General features: G+C 46.4%; 1 protein-coding gene across 3 annotated transcripts; it reads left to right on the forward strand.

Moving 5' to 3' along the window:
• The first annotated feature begins 94 nt into the window (after window positions 1-94).
• Window positions 95-12,320, forward strand: SNUPN (snurportin 1). Of its 3 annotated transcripts, none has more exons than XM_087941651.1 (9): window positions 95-256; window positions 2,964-3,138; window positions 4,021-4,204; window positions 6,751-6,855; window positions 7,422-7,518; window positions 7,670-7,767; window positions 8,008-8,085; window positions 9,405-9,485; window positions 10,904-12,320. In XM_087941651.1, the coding sequence occupies exons 2-9, from the start codon at window positions 2,981-2,983 to the stop codon at window positions 11,222-11,224; spliced, it is 1,122 nt and encodes a 373-aa protein (XP_087797777.1). In that variant the 5' UTR covers window positions 95-256; window positions 2,964-2,980; the 3' UTR covers window positions 11,225-12,320. The 3 variants fall into 3 exon arrangements, with proteins under 3 accessions (XP_087797777.1, XP_087797778.1, XP_087797776.1); XM_087941652.1 differs by lacking the exon at window positions 95-256 and adding an exon at window positions 292-549; XM_087941650.1 differs by lacking the exon at window positions 95-256 and adding an exon at window positions 1,258-1,436.
• Window positions 12,321-17,957: the final 5,637 nt, after the last annotated feature.

The following is a 17,957-nucleotide window of genomic DNA, read 5'->3' on the forward strand; positions in this document are numbered from 1 at the left end:
CCTCCTCCTCTTCTTCTTCTTCTTCTTCTTCTTCTTCTTCTTCTTCTTCTTCTTCTTCTTCTTCTTCTTCTTCTTCTTCTTCTTCTTCCTTCTCTTCCTCCTTTTCCTCTTTTTCTTCCTCCTCCTCCTTATACCCCATTCCCTAGTAGCATTGATGATGTTCTCTAGTTGGGTCACGAAACGTCTGCAAGCAAACATCCAAGGTCAGAGAACCCCACAGTTCAACCCTGAGCTACACCTAATGCTCTTCTATTGGGTATGACAATGACTTGCGAGCAAAGAGTTTCAGGGGTGCTCTTTGAGTTGGGGTGACCATCAGAGAGGCTACCTATTGGGTCACCAGATGTCTCCAAGCCAACCAGCCAGCTACACAACTTCTCTCTTTGCAAGCCTGGTTCCACATGGCGGAGTCCGGTTCCATCAAAAAAACGTCCAAGGGGGTGAAAATTGCACCTGCCCTATGCTGGCCTGAGCCAGGTGCCAGGGTCCACACCTTGGCTGTCCATCCCAATCCTTCTTCTGGGGATTGACGCTGGCCATCCCAACCCGGTCAGTTTCCAATAAAATCTGGATGACGTGCAAAGGTTGCAACTCCAAAAATGATCACCACTGTTGGAAAACCAAGAGTCCTTTATGCCTTCCATTCATAAAGCCTCTACATCCAAGGTCTTCAAACTTGGCAAGTTTAAGACTGGTGGACTTCAAAACTCCCAGCATTCCTGAGCTAACCTGACTGGAGGAGGAATTCTGGGAGTTGAAGTCCACAAGTCCTAAAGCTGCCATGTTTGAAGACCCCGTGCTCTACATCAATCTTTCTGCAACTTGGTTGCTTTAAGAGGGATGGACTTCAACTCCCACAATTCCACAGCAAACCAAGCCAAACCAGGAAGCAAAACAAAGCTGGCCGGGGAATTCTGGGAGTTGAAGTCCACCTCTCTTAAAGCAGCCAAGTTGCACAAACGCTAGTCAAAAAATGGAAAGCTTGGACTGCAAACCACATTTCGAGGTGGATACGCGCCCCCCCCTCTCCACAACCAAGAGAGCGACGGTGCTGGGTGAAGGGGGGGGGGGGAACTCTAGTCTAGCTCCGCCTCTTCATTCGCGCACGCCTCCAAGCACGGCTTGCAGCGAAGCCAGCTGGATGGTCCATTTAAAGCTGCGCGCATGCGCCACTTGCCGGTGCCGAGCGGAAGGAGAAAGAAAGAGAGAGAGAGAGAGAGAGAGAGAGAGAGAGAGAGAGAGAGAGAGAAGGCGAAGAGGAAGAGCAGAGCGGCCCTTCGGAAGGCCCTTCCGGAGGCCAGGGAGGACCCTCGCGCTGCCTGCGAATGACGCAATCGCGGAAGGGGCGGGGCGGAGCTTGCTTCCGTTGGTCGCGCTCTCTGGAAGGAGAGTTCGCGGGATCGAATCCCGCCTGGCGGCGAGCGAGGCTGGGTTGGGTAAGCGCACAGGGGCGGGGGCGACCTCCGAGCGGGGTCTTTTCTCTGTCCATCCGCCCTTCTTTCCCTCCCTGGTCCTCGTTCCCGAGAATGAAAATGTATTTAAAAATTTTTAAAAAAATTTTTTTTTAAAGAAAGTTCATTTAAAAAAAAAAGAAAGCAGTCCCCTGGGCATGTGCAAAGTGCATTCAAGCCCAGCTCTGTGAGGGGAGGACAGTCTCCTCCCCCCCACTTTGGAATCCTCTCTGTTCTTCCTACCCCTGCAAGGAGAGGTCGGGACTACCGTTCCCATCCTGGCTGGGGATGATGGGTGTTGCAGCACCAGCCCACTTGGGGGAGGTGAGTCAAGCTGGTGGCGGCCTCCAGCATCCCTCCAGGATGGGGTGGCTGGTTTTTTTAATGACCTGCTTAGCAGTGGCTGTTGAGCAAATCATTGCAGTCGTTAAGTGAACAGCATGGTCATTAAATGAACTTGGCTTCCTCCCGATTGACTTTGCTCATCCGGAAGCTGGCTAGGGAAGTGGCGGATGATGCCTGAGATGCTGCAAACTGATGTAAATCCATCCCGGTTGCCTAGCAACCAACATTTTGCCTCCTGGGGAGTTTATGTGACGGTTGTAAGTCCGAGGAGCCACTTCCTTTGGTGTCCGGGTCCCTTGGAATGGCCACTCAACAGATGGTTGTAAGTAGAAGATTATCACGGGTTGCCAGGGGGTCTCCGACCTCGGCAACTTTTAAGGGGCTTGAACTTCAACACCCAGAATTCTCCAGAAAGCATGGCTGGCTGGCTGGCTGGTGGATTCTGGGAGTTGGAGTCCACAAGTCTTAAAATGGCCGAGGTTGGAGACCCCGGCTGCATTACATGCTCCCGTGCCCTTATTTGGGGAGTGGATGATATGTCTAAGTGCCCTCTCTTTGGCCCCGTCCCCCCTCCCGAGCTGTTGTGGTTCACCGGTAGCCGATGCAGATGGCAGTGAGGAAGCAAGGGGACCAGTCAGGGAGTCCAGAGAGGACTCGGACGAGGGTCCTGCGTTCGATGCAGAGATGGGGCCAGGACCATCTGGGAGTGGGGTGCTGCCTTTGGAGCCTCTGGAGTCTGGCAGAAACGAGGAAGAGGAAACAGGGGGGCCTGTTCCCAGTGTGCACATGCACAGAGCTGCTAGAAGGCGAGAGCAGCTGAGAGAAAAGGGGCGACTCGGGAATAAGGCTGGGAGGTGATTGCCCCTCCCATAAGGGATAAAAGTCAGGCCAAGATGACAAAACCTTTGCAGGAAGCAAAGTCGTTCGATTGGTTTTCTAGTTCATTTGATACTTCTGTTTTGGGCAGCACTTCACAGAACTGAAAGGTGGGTGCTTATCTCGGGGAAGTGTTTTAATATTAGTTCTGGCTGGGAATGAAACCAATTCTCAGCGTTGCAATAAAATAAGATTTTGCTTTTAAAGCAAGTTTGTGTTGAATTGCGTTTGACGAAGCCTGGGTCAGAACAGAGCAAAGCTGACCCTCTCCGTCCTCCTTCCTCCCTCCAGGCTGACCCACAGGAAGAATGGAGGAGCTGAGCCAGACGCTGGCCTGCAACTTTGTCGTCTCGCAGGACCTGAACAGCCCCGCAGCTCCCCATCCACGCCTGGCCCAGTACAAGCCCAAGTACAGCTCCCTGGAACAGGGCGAGCGACGCCGGCGGCTGCTGGAATTCCAGAAGACGTAAGAGAGGGCCCCCCCCGCCCCCCACCCACGGGCACTAAAGCTAGCAAGTCCCCCTGCCCCATTGTGGGAAGTGAGGAGGGGGCCTTTGAATGGCTCCTCCGGAGAGTCATAGGCTTATTTCCTGCATGGTTAGGAACGGAGAGCGCCCCGTTGAATTGTTATTTCTTTCCTTTTAAAAAGTGTAGCTATTTTTAAATGGTTTAAACAAAACCATTAAAAATGGTTTAAACAAAAATTTAAAAATGGCAGCTCACATTAAAAGCAACTATAGCAATAAACGCATGGTTGTGAATTTCCTTCCTTCCTTTCCTATCCTCCCTCAATTTCCCTTCCCTCCCTCTTTCCTCTCCTTCCTTCCTTCTTTCCTCCTCACTATCCTCCCTCCATTTTCCTTCTCTCCCTCTTTCCCCCTTTATCTTCTCTCTCTCCCTCCCTCCATTCTTTTCACCTCACTATCCTCCCTCCATTTTCCTTCCCTCTCTCTTTCCTCCTTTCTCTCCTCCTTTCCTTCCATCCTTCCTCCTCACTATCCTCCCTCCATTTTCCTTCCCTCTCTCTTTCCTCCTTTCTCTCCTTCTTTCCTTCCATCCTTCCTCCTCACTATCCTCCCTCCATTTTCCTTCCCTCTCTCTTTCCTCCTTCCTTCCTTCCTTCCTTCTCTCCATCCACCTTTCTCCCTTTTTGGAGATCCATCATAACAGTCTTTAAGCGATCCATCCTTAAGCAAAGACTTCCTACCTTCAAAAAAACTAGGCCCATTTTTCTTCTCAAGGCAACTTCTAAATTGTTGAGCTCACCTTGTTACTGTCCTTTTGAGGTGTTTCTTCCCGCTTAGGGTTAAACTTTATTTTAGTTTTTTTTTTCTTTCTGTCTGTCAAGTAAGCGGCTGGACTATATAAACCATGCCAGAAGGCTGGCCGAGAACGATTGGACCTACACAGAGGAGGAGGAGGAGGAGGAGAAGGAGAAGGAGGAGGAGGGAGAAACATCCAAGGCTGATGGAGATCATGAAGAAATGGAGCTAGAGATTGTGAAGAAGCTACCCAAGCGATATGCCAACCAGGTAAGCAGCAGAAAACGGGGGTCAGTTTATTTAATCATTCTCATTTTCTTTGTTAGTGGTCCAGCCCTTTGACTAAGGATCTAAGTAGCAGGTTGGTGCAAAAGATGTGTGTTTTCAATATTTCTCTCGTTGATGGATTTTCGTCAAAGTCAGTGGCACCTCCAAAAAGTCCAGCTTCCTTAGAAAACTTAGGAAAGAGACGTTGGGTTTTTACATCGGCCTCATTCAGTAAATCGAAACGGCCTCGAAATATTAAGCTGATAGAGGTATGAAACAGCAGGCAGGGTGGCCCAGTTAAAAGAGTTCTAAAAACTTAACAAAGTTGTTTCTAGTTGTTACAGTTTTTTCTTCCCTTTAAAGTAACAAGTGCATTGAATCTTTTTTAAAAATTAAAAATTAAAAAAAACAAAGAAACAGGAAATAAAATAAATTACATTAGAGTAAAACGTGGAAAGTCTTAATTTTTGGATGTAATCCTATTTTCACATCCAGGTTATTTTTAATCTTTGGTTTGATACAATAAAACGGTTACTTTTTTAAAAAAGGAAAACCGTCCATTATTTTCCATACCTCCTTACAGAATACTTTGGCAACTTTGTGTTACGTTATTCTTCAAACTTTAAAATAATGATAAGATCCTTCAGGGAAAAAAGAAACATTGGTTGAAACATTTTCTGTGTGTATATAAAGGCAGTCATAAAAATAAATAATACTCAGCTTGTGAAAATCATGGGAGTTTTTTCCATTCTAAATTCCTTCCTACCTAGAGACTTTTAAATGGTTTTCAGATACTCTAAATCCTAAAAAAAAACACCAAGAAATGATTAGCTGCCAGGGTTACAGAATCCCTTTTTCAAAAATAGTTCACAGAAGAACAAAAAAGACCCAAAATTCTTGATAATTTTCCTTCCTGTTTTATTTCTAATGATCAGATGTGTAATCAAACTTCTCAACAAAACTATTCCTCATCCTAAAAAGGATCTGCCGTTTCAGAAAAAAATTCCCAGAGAATTGATTTCCTATTGTTAATGTTTTATCCATATATACGTGTTTTATTCAAAGCGTTAACAACAGTAGTAAGAAGTAAGACAAACTAAAGTAGAACAAGAAAGAAAAGGAGAAATAAAAGAAAACATTAAAGGCACAGAAAAGGAAAAAGGAAAGAAAATAAAAGGAGAAAGAAGAAAATATTTAAAAAATATGTAAAGAATTGGCTTCTGTTGTCTTCACAGCAGTTATAAGTACAATTATATTTTAACGGCTTTCTCTAAAGAAAGAATCAAGACTCTGCTTTCTATAACCTATCCTGCCTTCTCATCAAAAATATAAATCACCAGTTCTTTTTTTTTTCCTTTTTGTATAAAGTCCCTCCAGGGCTTCGAGTCACTGATAAATTTAGATATTGTTGTTTCTCTGATCAAACAAGTCAGTTTGGCCATTTTCGCAGGTCCTGTCACCTTCGTTACAGTATTGTTAATTATTTGGATGGCTTCAGTTACTCAGCAAGGTCATCCTTATCACTCCCCAGAAAATTATCAAGCAGGCAACTAAACCTTCTCATTAAATCCAAGGTCCCTCTGTTTGCACTTGTAGCTTCCTTTACATTCTCTCTCTCTCTCTCTTTTTTTTTTTTACAGAGGCTGCCCAAGGCTGACTCTTTCTCCTACTTATTCATTTCACCTTCTTGCTTCTTAATAATTCATTCACTAGGTTTTATATTCTGCAAGGTGAAAAACAAGACGAGGAAAAAGACCTCTAAGAGTTACAAAGAAAACCATGTCTGTGGTCAGCCCTCCAGGTCATGGTTGTCTCAAAGGTGCTTTTTTTGAAGATGTTCTGGTTTTTCCTTGAAGAGGTTTTGCTTCTTGTCCAAGAAGCCTCTTCAGTTCTGAAGGAAGATGTTTCGTGGATGAGAAATGAAACATTTTCAAGGAAAAACTAGAAAGTTCTTGAAAAAAAGCACCCAAAGAAAACAACTGTCACCAAGGGGCTTTGAACTTCCCAGCACAAGCCAGGATGGGGTTTTAATTCACAGTAGGATCCATTTAAAAATTGAGCTTTGGAAGCTTATCTCATATTAGGGAGGTGGAAGCTAGTTTAAACTTTGGAAGAAGAGAGGAGCAGGTGTTGAAAGTGCACTTCTATGGGTCCTGAAGATGACAGTCCAAAAAGGAGTTTGGGGCAGGTCTCTACCTTCTGGCGGTCTCTTCAATATCCAACTTTTGAGTTGACTCACGATGTTGGCTCAAGTTGATTGAGGGATGTTGACTCAGCAGTTGGGTTGGCCGAATCCTGGACCCTGTAGATGTCATGGGAAATGAGAATTGGTTGTAGAGTGTGCCATTGGCTCATCCGGTTGGGGGGATTTCAGATCTCCTTGGAGACTGGGGAGAACTGAAGACCTTGGGCATTCACAGCAAGCGCTCAAATCCTGACCTTCAACTTTGGTGTTTCTTGATTTGGAGTCGGACGGTTCCTCTTCTCGTTCTGGATCTTTGGTGGGTTTCTCAAGGAGGTTGATGTGGTCTGCTTCCTCTTCTCTGCAGCTGATGCTCTCTGAGTGGCTAATTGATGTCCCACCAGATCTGGACCAGGAGTGGCTCTTTGTGGTGTGTCCTACGGGGAAGAGAGCTCTTGTGGTGGCCTCCAGGGTAAGGAACCAGGTGGACATCCAACCTGGTGTTGCAATTGAGGGTTAGACGGTCAATGGGAAACTCAGATTCAAGTTCCGTCTTTGTGGGTGACTTTGGGCTGGTCCCTCTCAGCCTTAACCTACTTCTTCAGGTTGCTATGCTACTACTCTTCTTCCTTATTTCTCCTCTTTTTTCCCTTCTCCTTCTTTCTTCCCTTTTCTCTTCTTCTCCTCTACCTTCCTTTTCCTTCTTTCTCCTTTTTTCCTTCTTCCTTTTCCTCCTCCTCCTCTTCCTCCTTCCTTTCCCATTCTTCTTCCTTCTTTATCCTTTTTTCCTTCTTCCTTTTCCTCCTCCTCCTCCTCCTCTTCCTCCTTCCTTTCCCATTCTTCTTCCTTCTTTTTCCTTTTTTCCTTCTTCCTTTTCCTCCTCTCCTCCTCCTCTTCCTTCTTCCTTCCTTCGCTTCTTCCTCCTTCTGCCTCTTCCCAAGCTTAAACCAAGATGCCCAGGTCAAGGGAATCCTTTGCCTTGAAAAGAAAAAATAAGATCACATCCTTCTTCTCCTCTTTCATTTTGCGCACTTCTAGGGCAACACATCAGCGTACACCAAAAGCGGTTTCTGTGTCAACCAGTTCCCTTCCCTTCTGCCTGGTGGGAACCGGCTTAATTCAGCGACAGGCAAAGGTGAGTTTCTTTTCTCCCCATCACCCTCACGACCATCATCGTTGTCGTTCTTGGCAGGGACCAAAGCAAAACAGAAGCTTTTGCACAATCCCGATTTATGACACAGTCAGAGCTTGACACAAAGGCTAACCTCGGTTGGGGTTGCTTACAGAATACACCATCTTGGACTGCATCTACAATGAGGTCCAGCAGACGTACTACATCCTGGATGTGATGTGTTGGCGGGGACACCCTGTCTATGACTGCCAGGTAACTGTGGCCAAGCTCACCCCACTAGGCCAACTAGAGATGCCTCAGAGGTTCCTCCGAAACCTGGTTAGTGTTAGGCTTGTGAGTTGGGATGCTGGGTGTTCTTAGGATTCCATTGCTTCGATGAACCGCAGAAGCAAGGTTCAATTTGTGCTGCGTGAAGCTCTAGTGGGATGTGCAATGACCTTGGGGGACAGAGCCTTTCACACCTCTTGGTCCCTTTTCTTCCCCTTTCTCCAGACAGATTTCAGGTTCTACTGGCTACATTCCAAAATGGAAGAGGAGACAGACTTGTCAGAAAAAAGCAGACTTAACCCAGTGAGTCATTTTTTTTTGGATTTTATTTTGACCCAAATGTGCAAGCTGGTTGGATTAAAAGTGAGGCCACAGTCATCATTAGAAGCTTGTCAGTTTAGGTCAGGGGGTCAGCAACCCGTGGCTCAAGAGCCGCCTGTGGCGCTTTCATCCCTCCGCCACGGCTCCGTCGCTCAAAATATGTGTCACAATCGCCAATGTGCGACGCCCGCTGGCATGTGATGTGTTGAGTTTTGCGATCCCCGGTAGGCCAACCATGGATAAATCCAAGAAATGAAAAGTTTTAGAAGAGAACAGAACATTTCATTCAACTGCATGTGCTAGTTTTGTGGCCGTTCAGTAAATAGTCAGGCACAGGAAAGGTTTTTGTGGCTCCCGGTGTTTTCTGTGGGAAATGGGTCCAAACGGCTCTTTGAATGTTTAAGGTTGCTGACCCCTGGTTTAGGTGCATGTAAATCGGGTAGAATAGAATAGAATAGAATAGAATAGAATAGAATAGAATAGAATTTAGAATAGAATAAAATTTAGAATAGAATAAAATTTAGAATAGAATAGAATTCTTTATCGGCCAAGTGTGATTAGACCCACAAGGAATTTGTCTTGGTGCAAATGCTCTCAGTGGACATAAAAGAAAAGATACATTCATCAAGAGTCATGAATAATAAGGTGCAACACTTAATAATAGTTATAGGGTACAATAAGCAATCAAATTATACTAGGAAACAGTCCATATAAATCGTTAGGATACAAGCGACAAAGCTACAGTCATTCAGTCACAAGTGGGAGGGGATGGGTGATAAGGAGTGATGAGAAGATTAATAGTAATAGTAGTGTAGACTTTGTAAATAGATGGACAGTGTTGAGGGAATTATTTGTTTAGCAGAGTGATGGCGTTCCGGAAAAAACTGTCCTTGTGTCTAGTTGTTTGGTGTGCAGGGCTCTATAGCGTCATTTTGAGGGAAGGAGTTGAAACAGTTTATGTCCGGGATGTGAGGGGTCTGTAAATATTTTCACAGCCCTCTTTTTGACTCGTGCAGGATACAGGTCCTCCATGAAAGGCAGATTGGTAGCCATTGTTTTTTCTGCAGTCCTAATTACTCTCCGGAGTCTGTGTCTGTCCTGTTGGGTTGCAGAACCAAACCAGACAGTTATAGAGGTGCAGATGATAGACTTAATAATTCCTCTGTAGAACTGGATCAGCAGCTCCTTGGGCAGTTTGAGCTTCCTGAGTTGGCGCAGAAAGAACCTTCTTTACGGTGCTTTGTCGATGACGTTTTTGATGTCAGGTGTCTGTGTGTTGACATCTTTGGCTTCTTTCTCAGTATAGGTTTGTGGGCCTCAAGAGCTACTCCTGCAATCCAGCCAGCCTGTGTGAGGTTCTGGCAATGACATTCCCCTTCGAGGTGAGTTGGCCTTGTTCCCATGAATGGACCTCAGTTTTAAATGGCTTTCAGAACCAGGCTGGGTCTACAAGGGGCGCTACTCCTGCTGGGCTCCCCAACAAAGCAGAATTTATATTTAATAGTGTCCATCTTGACAGCAGCAAGAATTGTATTTCCACAATACTGGAAAAAATGGGGAAACCCTGAGAGAGGAAGGTAGGTAGGTAGGTAGGTAGGTAGGTGGGTGGGTGGATGGATAGATAGATAGATAGATAGATAGATAGATAGATAGATATTTAAATTTAGATTGCACAGAAATGGATAGGCTGATATTAAAGATAAAAGAGAAGGAAGAATTAGAATACTTTCAAATATGGGATTTGTTTTATAATTGGTTGGGAAATGGAAATGGAACTCAGGAACTGAGAAATATGTTATTATCATGATTATTATTATTACAAACAATTTAACTATTGATATTATATGATATATTACAATGTAAACAATTGACCCAGACACTGTTCACAAAACACAAATATATGTTAAATGGAAAATGTATAAATAAACTATTTAAAAAAGGAGGGCGGTGTCTCCAGATATCAGCACCCCCTTCAAACTGGAGGTTTTTTAGGAGGAGACTGGGCAGCCCATTTGCCTGGTGTGTTTTAGGGCCCCAGGATTCAGGGGGTTGGACTAGAAGACCTCCAAGGTCCCTCTCAACTCTTGTTATTCTGAATTTTGCTTAAGCCAAGTCACCCTCTGAGCGTATAGGCTTCTCAAAACATGGAGCTCCCCCTGCTGGGCTTTTGGTGCAAACACAGTTCCTCTGGTGGAGAAAGTCACAAAAACACACAAACACACACACACACACCTGAAAACTACTAGAAGTTTCCACTGTGATCACATGACCCCAAGAGGCTGCAAACATCCTAAATACGGGTTACCAAGCGCCCGAATTCTGATCACATGGCTGTGGGGAATTCCGCGACGGTCGTCATTGCGAGGAGTGGTCATAAATCACTTTTTTTCCAGTCGTGTCCTTGCTCCAAACCCTTGCTCCAAACGGTCATAAGTTGAGAACTGCCTGTATTATATTAGAAATTCTTCTCTTTTTTTTTTTTCCAAATAATTTTTATTGTTATTTTCCAACTTTAAAAACAGGTAAATCTTAATTTTAATAGTATTGTGTCATCATTATTCCACAAACTAATCTCATTATGATACAAATCATAATACAAACCAACATAAATCTCTACATTTATATATCCTTATGTACATTTATATATTTTTATCTGTACTATAATTGAAATTCTTAAATCGGGAGCTTCAAATCTCGCCGTTTCCGGTCGCCATCTTGACTTTTTTGCCCTCTGTCCCACGGACGCCCGCGCCTTACCCTGAACCAAGCCCAGTTGTTTTCTTCCCGTTTCTCCTCACAGGTAGACGGGATCCTATTCTACCACAAACAAGCGCACTACAACCCAGGCAGCACGCCGTTAGTGGGTTGGCTGCGCCCTTACATGGTCTCCGACATCTTGGGCATCGTGGTGCCCAACTGCCCACTTACCTCCAAGCCCGGCTACGCGGGGCAGCAGCTGCAGCAAATCATTGAGCACAAGAGGAATAAAAACCAGCAGCCGGGCGCGGCGGAGGAGGCCGCCTCGCAAGACGGGCGCTACGAACTGGAGCATTTGTCCACGCCCCAAGCGGAGGTACCTCATCCCGCCTCACCCAACAGCGAGTCCCAGATGGACAACTGATCGGAGAGCAGAAGGCGGCCAGGATCGTTCTGGAATATTCTCCGTAAACCCACATAGGAACCCCATAACAGAGGTCCCCAAACTTGGCCACTTTAAAGACTTGTGGACTCCAACTCCCAGAATCCCCCAGACAGCTATGTCTGTTTTCTCTTAACCTCTCTTAAAGTGGAGAGAGATTGCAGAAGAAGGGATTACAAGAGAGTAAACTATGCTGGCTGGGGGATTCTGGGAGTTGAAGTCCACAAGTCTTTAAAGTGGCCAAGTTTGGGGACCCCTGATATATACACATACATACACACACACACACACACACACACACACACACACACACACACCTTCAACATTTGGGTGGGTAAAACACACCTTTAGCTGCGTATTTTCGTTCAAAGGGTTTTTGGTGCTTGTCGTGCTGTAGAGAAGCTGCCATTTGCTCAGCTCGTCCTTAAATAAGGATCACCCATGACAACCACTGAGTTTCTGAACAAATGGAGAGACAAGCCTGGGAAAAACCTGGGTTCAAATTCTCACAGGTCTCTCTCTCACACACACACACACACACACACACACACACACACACACACCTTGGATACCAGGGCATTTTGCGAGACTCCTCAAGGCCGTTGAGGTTCACCGGTACTGAATTCCAAGTCTGAAAGAGAAGTGTGAAATTTCAAAACAAACACACACACACACACACACACACACACACACGACATGGATTGTGCCATTTGCACTGCAGGGAAGTTAACTTCCAGTCTAGAGTCCACGGCGGTCAAGACCTTTTCAGCGCAGGGCAAAATAAATCAAGATGGCGGCCACAGGGGGGTGGTCACTTCTAGCAGGTGGAGCTTCGCTGGCACCTTCTGGCCACCATCTTGACTACTTTTTTGACCGTACCTTGCGTCCATTGCCTCACAGATTTGATTTTAGGGAGCCACACACTGCGCTCTTCACATAAGGGAAGAAAATGCAGAATGGATAAAAAGACACCATTCACCTGCTGAAGCCTTTGGGCTTAATTCTGCCACATTGGTGGTGTTGGGAATTGTGGTGTTGCACTCTTTAAGGTTCACCAAATAAAGAACTTCTGAAAGAACTTTGGACAATAATTAATGCTCTTTCTCCCACTCAATCCTTCTAATCGCCCTTGACTTCGGGTGATTTCATGGGCTAAGAGAACGGCTGATTCAAAGTCATGAAAATTCACTGTTGATGCATGTCCAAGCAGGGGGCTCTTCATCTCGGATATTTTCTGATTGCTAATTTCAAATATTTTCAGATTCTCTCCATTTCAAATTGTTTGACTCTTGGTTTTAAGAACCTCTTAATCTTTCCCAATTTCACGTATTTTCTGATCCCTCAATTCATACTTCGTGACTCCAATTAGTTCCTGATTCTTTCCTGATTTTGAATGTTTTCTGATTCTTGATTTCAAATGTTTTTGGATTCCTGGTTTCAAATATTTTTGGATTCTTGATTTCAAATATTTTTGGATTCCTGGTTTCAAATATTTTTGGATTCTTGATTTCAAATATTTTTGGATTCCTGGTTTCAAATATTTTTGGATTCTTGATTTCAAATATTTTCTGACTCTTGAATTCAAATATTTTCTGATTCCTGGCTTTAAATATTTTCTGATTCTTGATTTCAAATAGTTCTTGGTCCTCTCTCTCTTCCTCAACGTGTTTTGGTTCCCCCTAATTTCAGAATTACAGCCTTCCTGGTTTGGAGGGCCCAGGAAAAAACCCATTGATGTGTATATTTATTTGTTTTGTTTCTGCAGAAATGAGGTTTGCATCTGGCATTAAGGCCTGGTTTAACCATGCTTGATGGGCTGGGTTGCAATTGCCATCTGAACACTACTTAAGCTCTAAACCAGGGGTGTCCAACCTTGGCAACTTTAAGGTGTGTGGACTTCAACTCCCAGAATTCCCCAGTGCTGGCTAGGGGATTCTGGGAGTTGAAGTCCACACACCTTAAAGTTGCCAAGGTTGGACACCCCTGCTCTAAACCGTGCCTTATAAACTTCGGTGAGTTCGTAACAACATGCTTGTCCTAATCAAGAAGAGTCCAATCTTCCAGACTTCAATTCATGGCTTGCTGGAGAATTCTGGGAGTTAAAGCCCACAAAGTCTTAAAAATGGCCAATGTTGGACGTGCTGGCTGGGGAATTCTGGGAGTTGAAATCCACAAAAAATAGACAAGGTCTGGCCTAAGCCATTCTAGAGCTGGACTTCACACTGTGGGACGGCTACTTCATTCTTCTTCTTCTTCTTCTTCTTCTTCTTCTTCTTCTTCTTCTTCTTCTTCTTCTTCTTCTTCTTCTTCTTCTTCTTCTTCTTCTTCTTCTTCTTCTCCTTCTCCTTCTCCTTCTCCTTCTCCTTCTCATTATTATTATTATTATTATTATTATTATTATTATAAAGGCTCTTTGGGGAGCTGAAAATTCAGATCGATTTCTTTAAAACTTCTTGCATTTCTCATGTTATCACCAAGGGCTGAGAATTTAGACTCTCTTGAGTGAAAAAGCTACCAGTGTTTTGAGCCTGGGAAATTGGCTTTCCTCTCCATTTAGACAGGAAATGCTCTTCATACAGGGAAAAAAAAAACAACAACCCAGAGCATCATCTTAAAGGGACTCCCCACTTGGATCCCGGCCATTTCCATCCAAAGCCAACTCCCAACTCCCCTTTGGGAGCAAAAAATCTGCAAATAGCTCTGCAAAATTCATCCCCCTTGCCTCCTCCTTTCCTGGTCAACCCACAGCAATAGATCCCGGCTTGCTGGGGCGATGATGTCCGTTTCAGATCTCCTGCAGCCGGAAGCATTTAGGAGAGAACTCAAAAATCAATATTTGCACTTGGCTCCTTGGGAATTCTAAGCAGAAAAAAAACAGAAGCCAAATTCTGCAAATGTGGCTGATTCCGGCCTGCTGCAGCTTGGTTGTTTTGAATCCTGCCAGAGAAGAGCCGTTGGTCACCCGGGGCCTTCAGTGGTCACCTCTTTCTGCAATTAAGGAATAGAAACGTCCCAAATCCAGACGTTTGGTAGAAGCTTCCCTTTTTCCAAAGGAAGAAAACCCGAGACCAATTCTCGCTAAGCTTTAATTTAATTTATTTTATTTTTTTTCATATCAGAACGCCAGCAGGCCTAAACCCGCCGGTTGCTCACAGCAAAGAAATGCAATAAAAACAAAATAAAATTGAGTTTGCACCTCCCCTGGAAGATTTGAAGCCCGGCGGCTCTCCTTCTAAAGAAGTCCATGGCTCACAAAAGTCCTGGCTTTTTTGAGCACAAGAGGTTGAGCCAGGAAGTCAAAAAAAGCAGCGAGGTACAAAGCTTTAGTCTAACTATAAATACGGCTTGCAGCCTTGTCTCCAATTCTCTGAATAGCCCAGGGTGGTTTTCAAGAGAAATGACATCATGGTTAAGGGGCCGATCCATTTCTCGATAAACTCCATCAGCAGACAGTGGGGCCTTTTTAAAATCCACCCCGCCCCCCCCGCCCCCCCTCCTCTCCACCCTCTTCTCAGAAAGCCACGTTTTTCCCTTGCCAAGAATGTAGGCGGCTGGCAACTCATCAGGTAGCTGCACAGCCAAAGAGTAGCCTGGCCCAGAATTTGGGGGCGGGGTGGGGAGAAGGGGTAGAAAATTCAGCACCCCCTTTGCGAGCTAGAAAAAGCTGGAATCTTAAAAAAAAAAAAGAGCAATATGAAGAACGGTGGCAGGAATTGGGGGTGTCTAGTTTAATGAAAAGAAGGACCAGGGGAGACAGGATAGCAGCCTTCCCGTATTTGAGGGGCTGCCCCCCAAAAGAGGGGGTCAAGTTATTCTCCAAAGCACCTTTGAAGGCAGGAGAAGCAGCCATGGATGGAGACTAATCAAGGACAGAAGCAACCTGGAATTAAAAGTTCCTAACCACGAGGACCATTAACCAGTGGAACAACTTGGCACAAGAAGTCGTGGGTGCTCCAACACGGGAGGTTTTCCAGAAGAGACTGGACTGGTTTTTGTCTGAAATGGCTTTCTGCTTGAGCAGAGGGATAGGCTAGAAGACCTCCAAGGTCCCTTCCTCCAACTCTGTTATCCTATTGTGTTTTGTTCTGAAAATACGGCGTCTATGTAGAATAGAATTCTTTATCGGCCAAGCGTGATTGGACACACAACCTCCTGCCAATGCAATCTTGCTGCCCTGAAGGAGTCTTCGGGCTGGGCTTCGCAAAACCAGGCCCCCCACAGCACTCATTTTGGGGGGGCAGGGAGGGGGAATGATGAGATAGGATTCCAGGAAGGGCGGACTTGATTCTACGGGTGGAGAATGTGGTGTCCATCAGGGTGGGGTCCTGCATCCCTTCGGACTTTGCTCCGATGGGGCTCCTGGCTCCCAGTCCCCTCGACTCCCCGCTAGCTGTGTGTGTGGGGGGAATGGCAGGATCGAAGCGTCAACCCTGCGAGGTCGAGCAAACCAGGAACATGACCACAAGAGACGGTGAAGAGCAGCTCGGTTGAGGCCGGCTCTGATAAAACCTCAAGTTTTGCAAGTTTAACCTTGCTTGTCCCCCTTCCTAAGGCTTCCGCGAATTAGGTTGGTGCCTGTTGAAGCCGCTTCCAAAGGTGGCCTGGTTGTTTTAGGCCTAAACGAGCGTTTTGTGGGTTTCCATCCAAGGCCACATTTGTTGTTCCGTACACACAAGCCGCCTTATCGTCTCCACCGATCCGTTTTTTATCCCCGGCTCAGAGGCGGCATTCAGACGGTTTGGACTGGTTCACCGGAACCGGTAGTGGAAATTTGGAGTTAGTTGGGAGCACCAGCAAATCTCACCTCTGACTGGGCCCCGCCAAGGTCCTCTTTGGTGGCCCTGCCCAGGAGAACGGAGCTGGAAAGCAGGTTAGTGGGGTGGGGAGGCAATGGCGAATTTGCGCTATCCTTCCCCTGCCACGCCCACCAAGCCACGCCCACAGAACCAGCAGTAAAAAAATTTGTATCCCACCACTGCCTCAGCTTCTATGGCTAACCTTTTAAAACAGGTAATCCTCAAGTTACGGCCATTTAACAACCATTCAAGGTTACGACGGCATTGGGGGCGGGGGGAAAACATGACTTCTGACCGGTCCTCATACTTATGACCACCACTGTTGTCCCTGCCATTCTGGGATCAAAATTTGGACGCTTGGCAACCGGCGTATATAATTATGACGATTGCAGAGCCGCCTGGCTGCCGTTAGTGACCAAAGGTTGTTGAACCTTGCGGAGATGAATGTTTCTGCGCCCACCTCACAGGGTTGTTGTTGCAGGGGGAAAAGAGGAAGGGCTATTGGGTAAATTCCCTGCCTTGAGTTATGGAGGCGAGGACAATACAAATAAATACCATAAAATAAAAATAGATAAATGTTCTCGTAGCCCCTGGATGATTTGATACCTATCTGTCTTTCCCTCCATCCTTCCTTCCTCCTCCCTGCTTTCTTCCTCTTGCTTTTCTTCCTCATCTCTCCTTCCTTTTTTATTTATTTTATTTTATTTGTCAATTGTTTACAAGATAATAAGTATAAGTGTATACATAGTTATGAATACATGAAATGGGTACATATAAGAAAAATGTTTTTTTTTTCCTTTTTCCTTCTTCCTCCTCCTTCCTCCTCTCCCTCCTCCCCTCTTCTTTCTCCTTCCTCTCTTTCCGCCTTCTTCCACCCTCCTCCCTTTTTCCTTCTCCCTCTTCCTCCCCTCCCTCCTTCCTCTCTTGGCCCTTCCTCTGCCTCCTTCCCTCCTTCTCCTCCTCCCCGTCCCTCTTTCCTTCCCCACCTTCCTTCCTCTTCTCCCTCTCCCTCTCCTCCTTCCCCTCCCTCCTTCCTCTTCTCTTCCGCACTTCCTCTCCGCATTCTTCTCTCCTCCTCTTCCTCTTCCTCCCCTCCCTCCTTCCTCTCTTGGCCCTTCCCTCTGCCTCCTTCCCTCCTTCTCCTCCTCCCCGTCCCTCTTTCCTTCCCCCTCTTTCCTCCTCTTTCCTCTTCTCCCTCTCCTCTCCTCCTTCCCCTCCCTCCTTCCTCTTCTCTTCCGCACTTCCTCTCCGCATTCTTCTCTCCTCCTCTTCCTCTTCCTCCCCTCCCTCCTTCCTCTCTTGGCCCTTCCCTCTGCCTCCTTCCCCTCCTTCTCCTCCTCCCCGTCCCTCTTTCCTTCCCCACCTTCCTTCCTCTTCTCCCTCTGCTCTCCTCCTTCCCCTCCCTCCTTCCTCTTCTGCACTTCCTCTCCGCATTCTTCTCTCCTCCTCCTCCTCTTCCTCCCCTCCCTCCTTCCTCTCTTGGCCCTTCCCTCTGCCTCCTTCCCTCCTCCTCCTCCTCTCCGTCCCTCTTTCCTCCTCCTTCCTCTTCTCCCTCTGCTCTCCTCCTTCCCCTCCCTCCTTCCTCTTCTCTTCCGCACTTCCTCTCCGCATTCTTCTCTCCTCCTCCTCCTCCTCCGGCCCGCCTCCCAGGCCGCATCCCCGCCCCGCCGCTCCGCGAATGGGATGCCGTTTCCCCCAGGCTGGGGGTGTGGGGAAGGGAAGGGGGGTGGGTGGGTGTTGAGCAGCCTCGGCGCCTGGAAGGGCTGCCCTCCCTCCCTCCCTCCCTCCCATCCCCTCCCTCTGCTTTTGAGGAATCCGCGCTGCGAGGAAGGCCCGGGCAAAGCCGATCCGTCCGCCTGGGCGGGGAAGAGGAGGAAGGGGCGGCCAAGCCAGCGGGAGCGGATCCATCCATTTCCTAA

Source organism: Pseudonaja textilis, chromosome 13, assembly GCF_049901715.1.
Source record: "Pseudonaja textilis isolate UNSWEBS1 chromosome 13, rPseTex1.2, whole genome shotgun sequence".
NCBI classification, from domain to species: Eukaryota; Metazoa; Chordata; class Lepidosauria; order Squamata; family Elapidae; genus Pseudonaja; species Pseudonaja textilis.

Coding starts and splice junctions, on each gene's coding strand:
- SNUPN (XM_087941651.1), top strand. CDS start 2,981: ATGGAGGAGCTGAGCCAGACGCTGGCCTGCAACTTTGTCGTCTCGCAG. Junction 3,139..4,020: donor CTGCTGGAATTCCAGAAGAC/GTAAGAGAGGGC, acceptor CTGTCTGTCAAG/TAAGCGGCTGGACTATATAA. Junction 7,768..8,007: donor ACCCTGTCTATGACTGCCAG/GTAACTGTGGCC, acceptor CCCTTTCTCCAG/ACAGATTTCAGGTTCTACTG.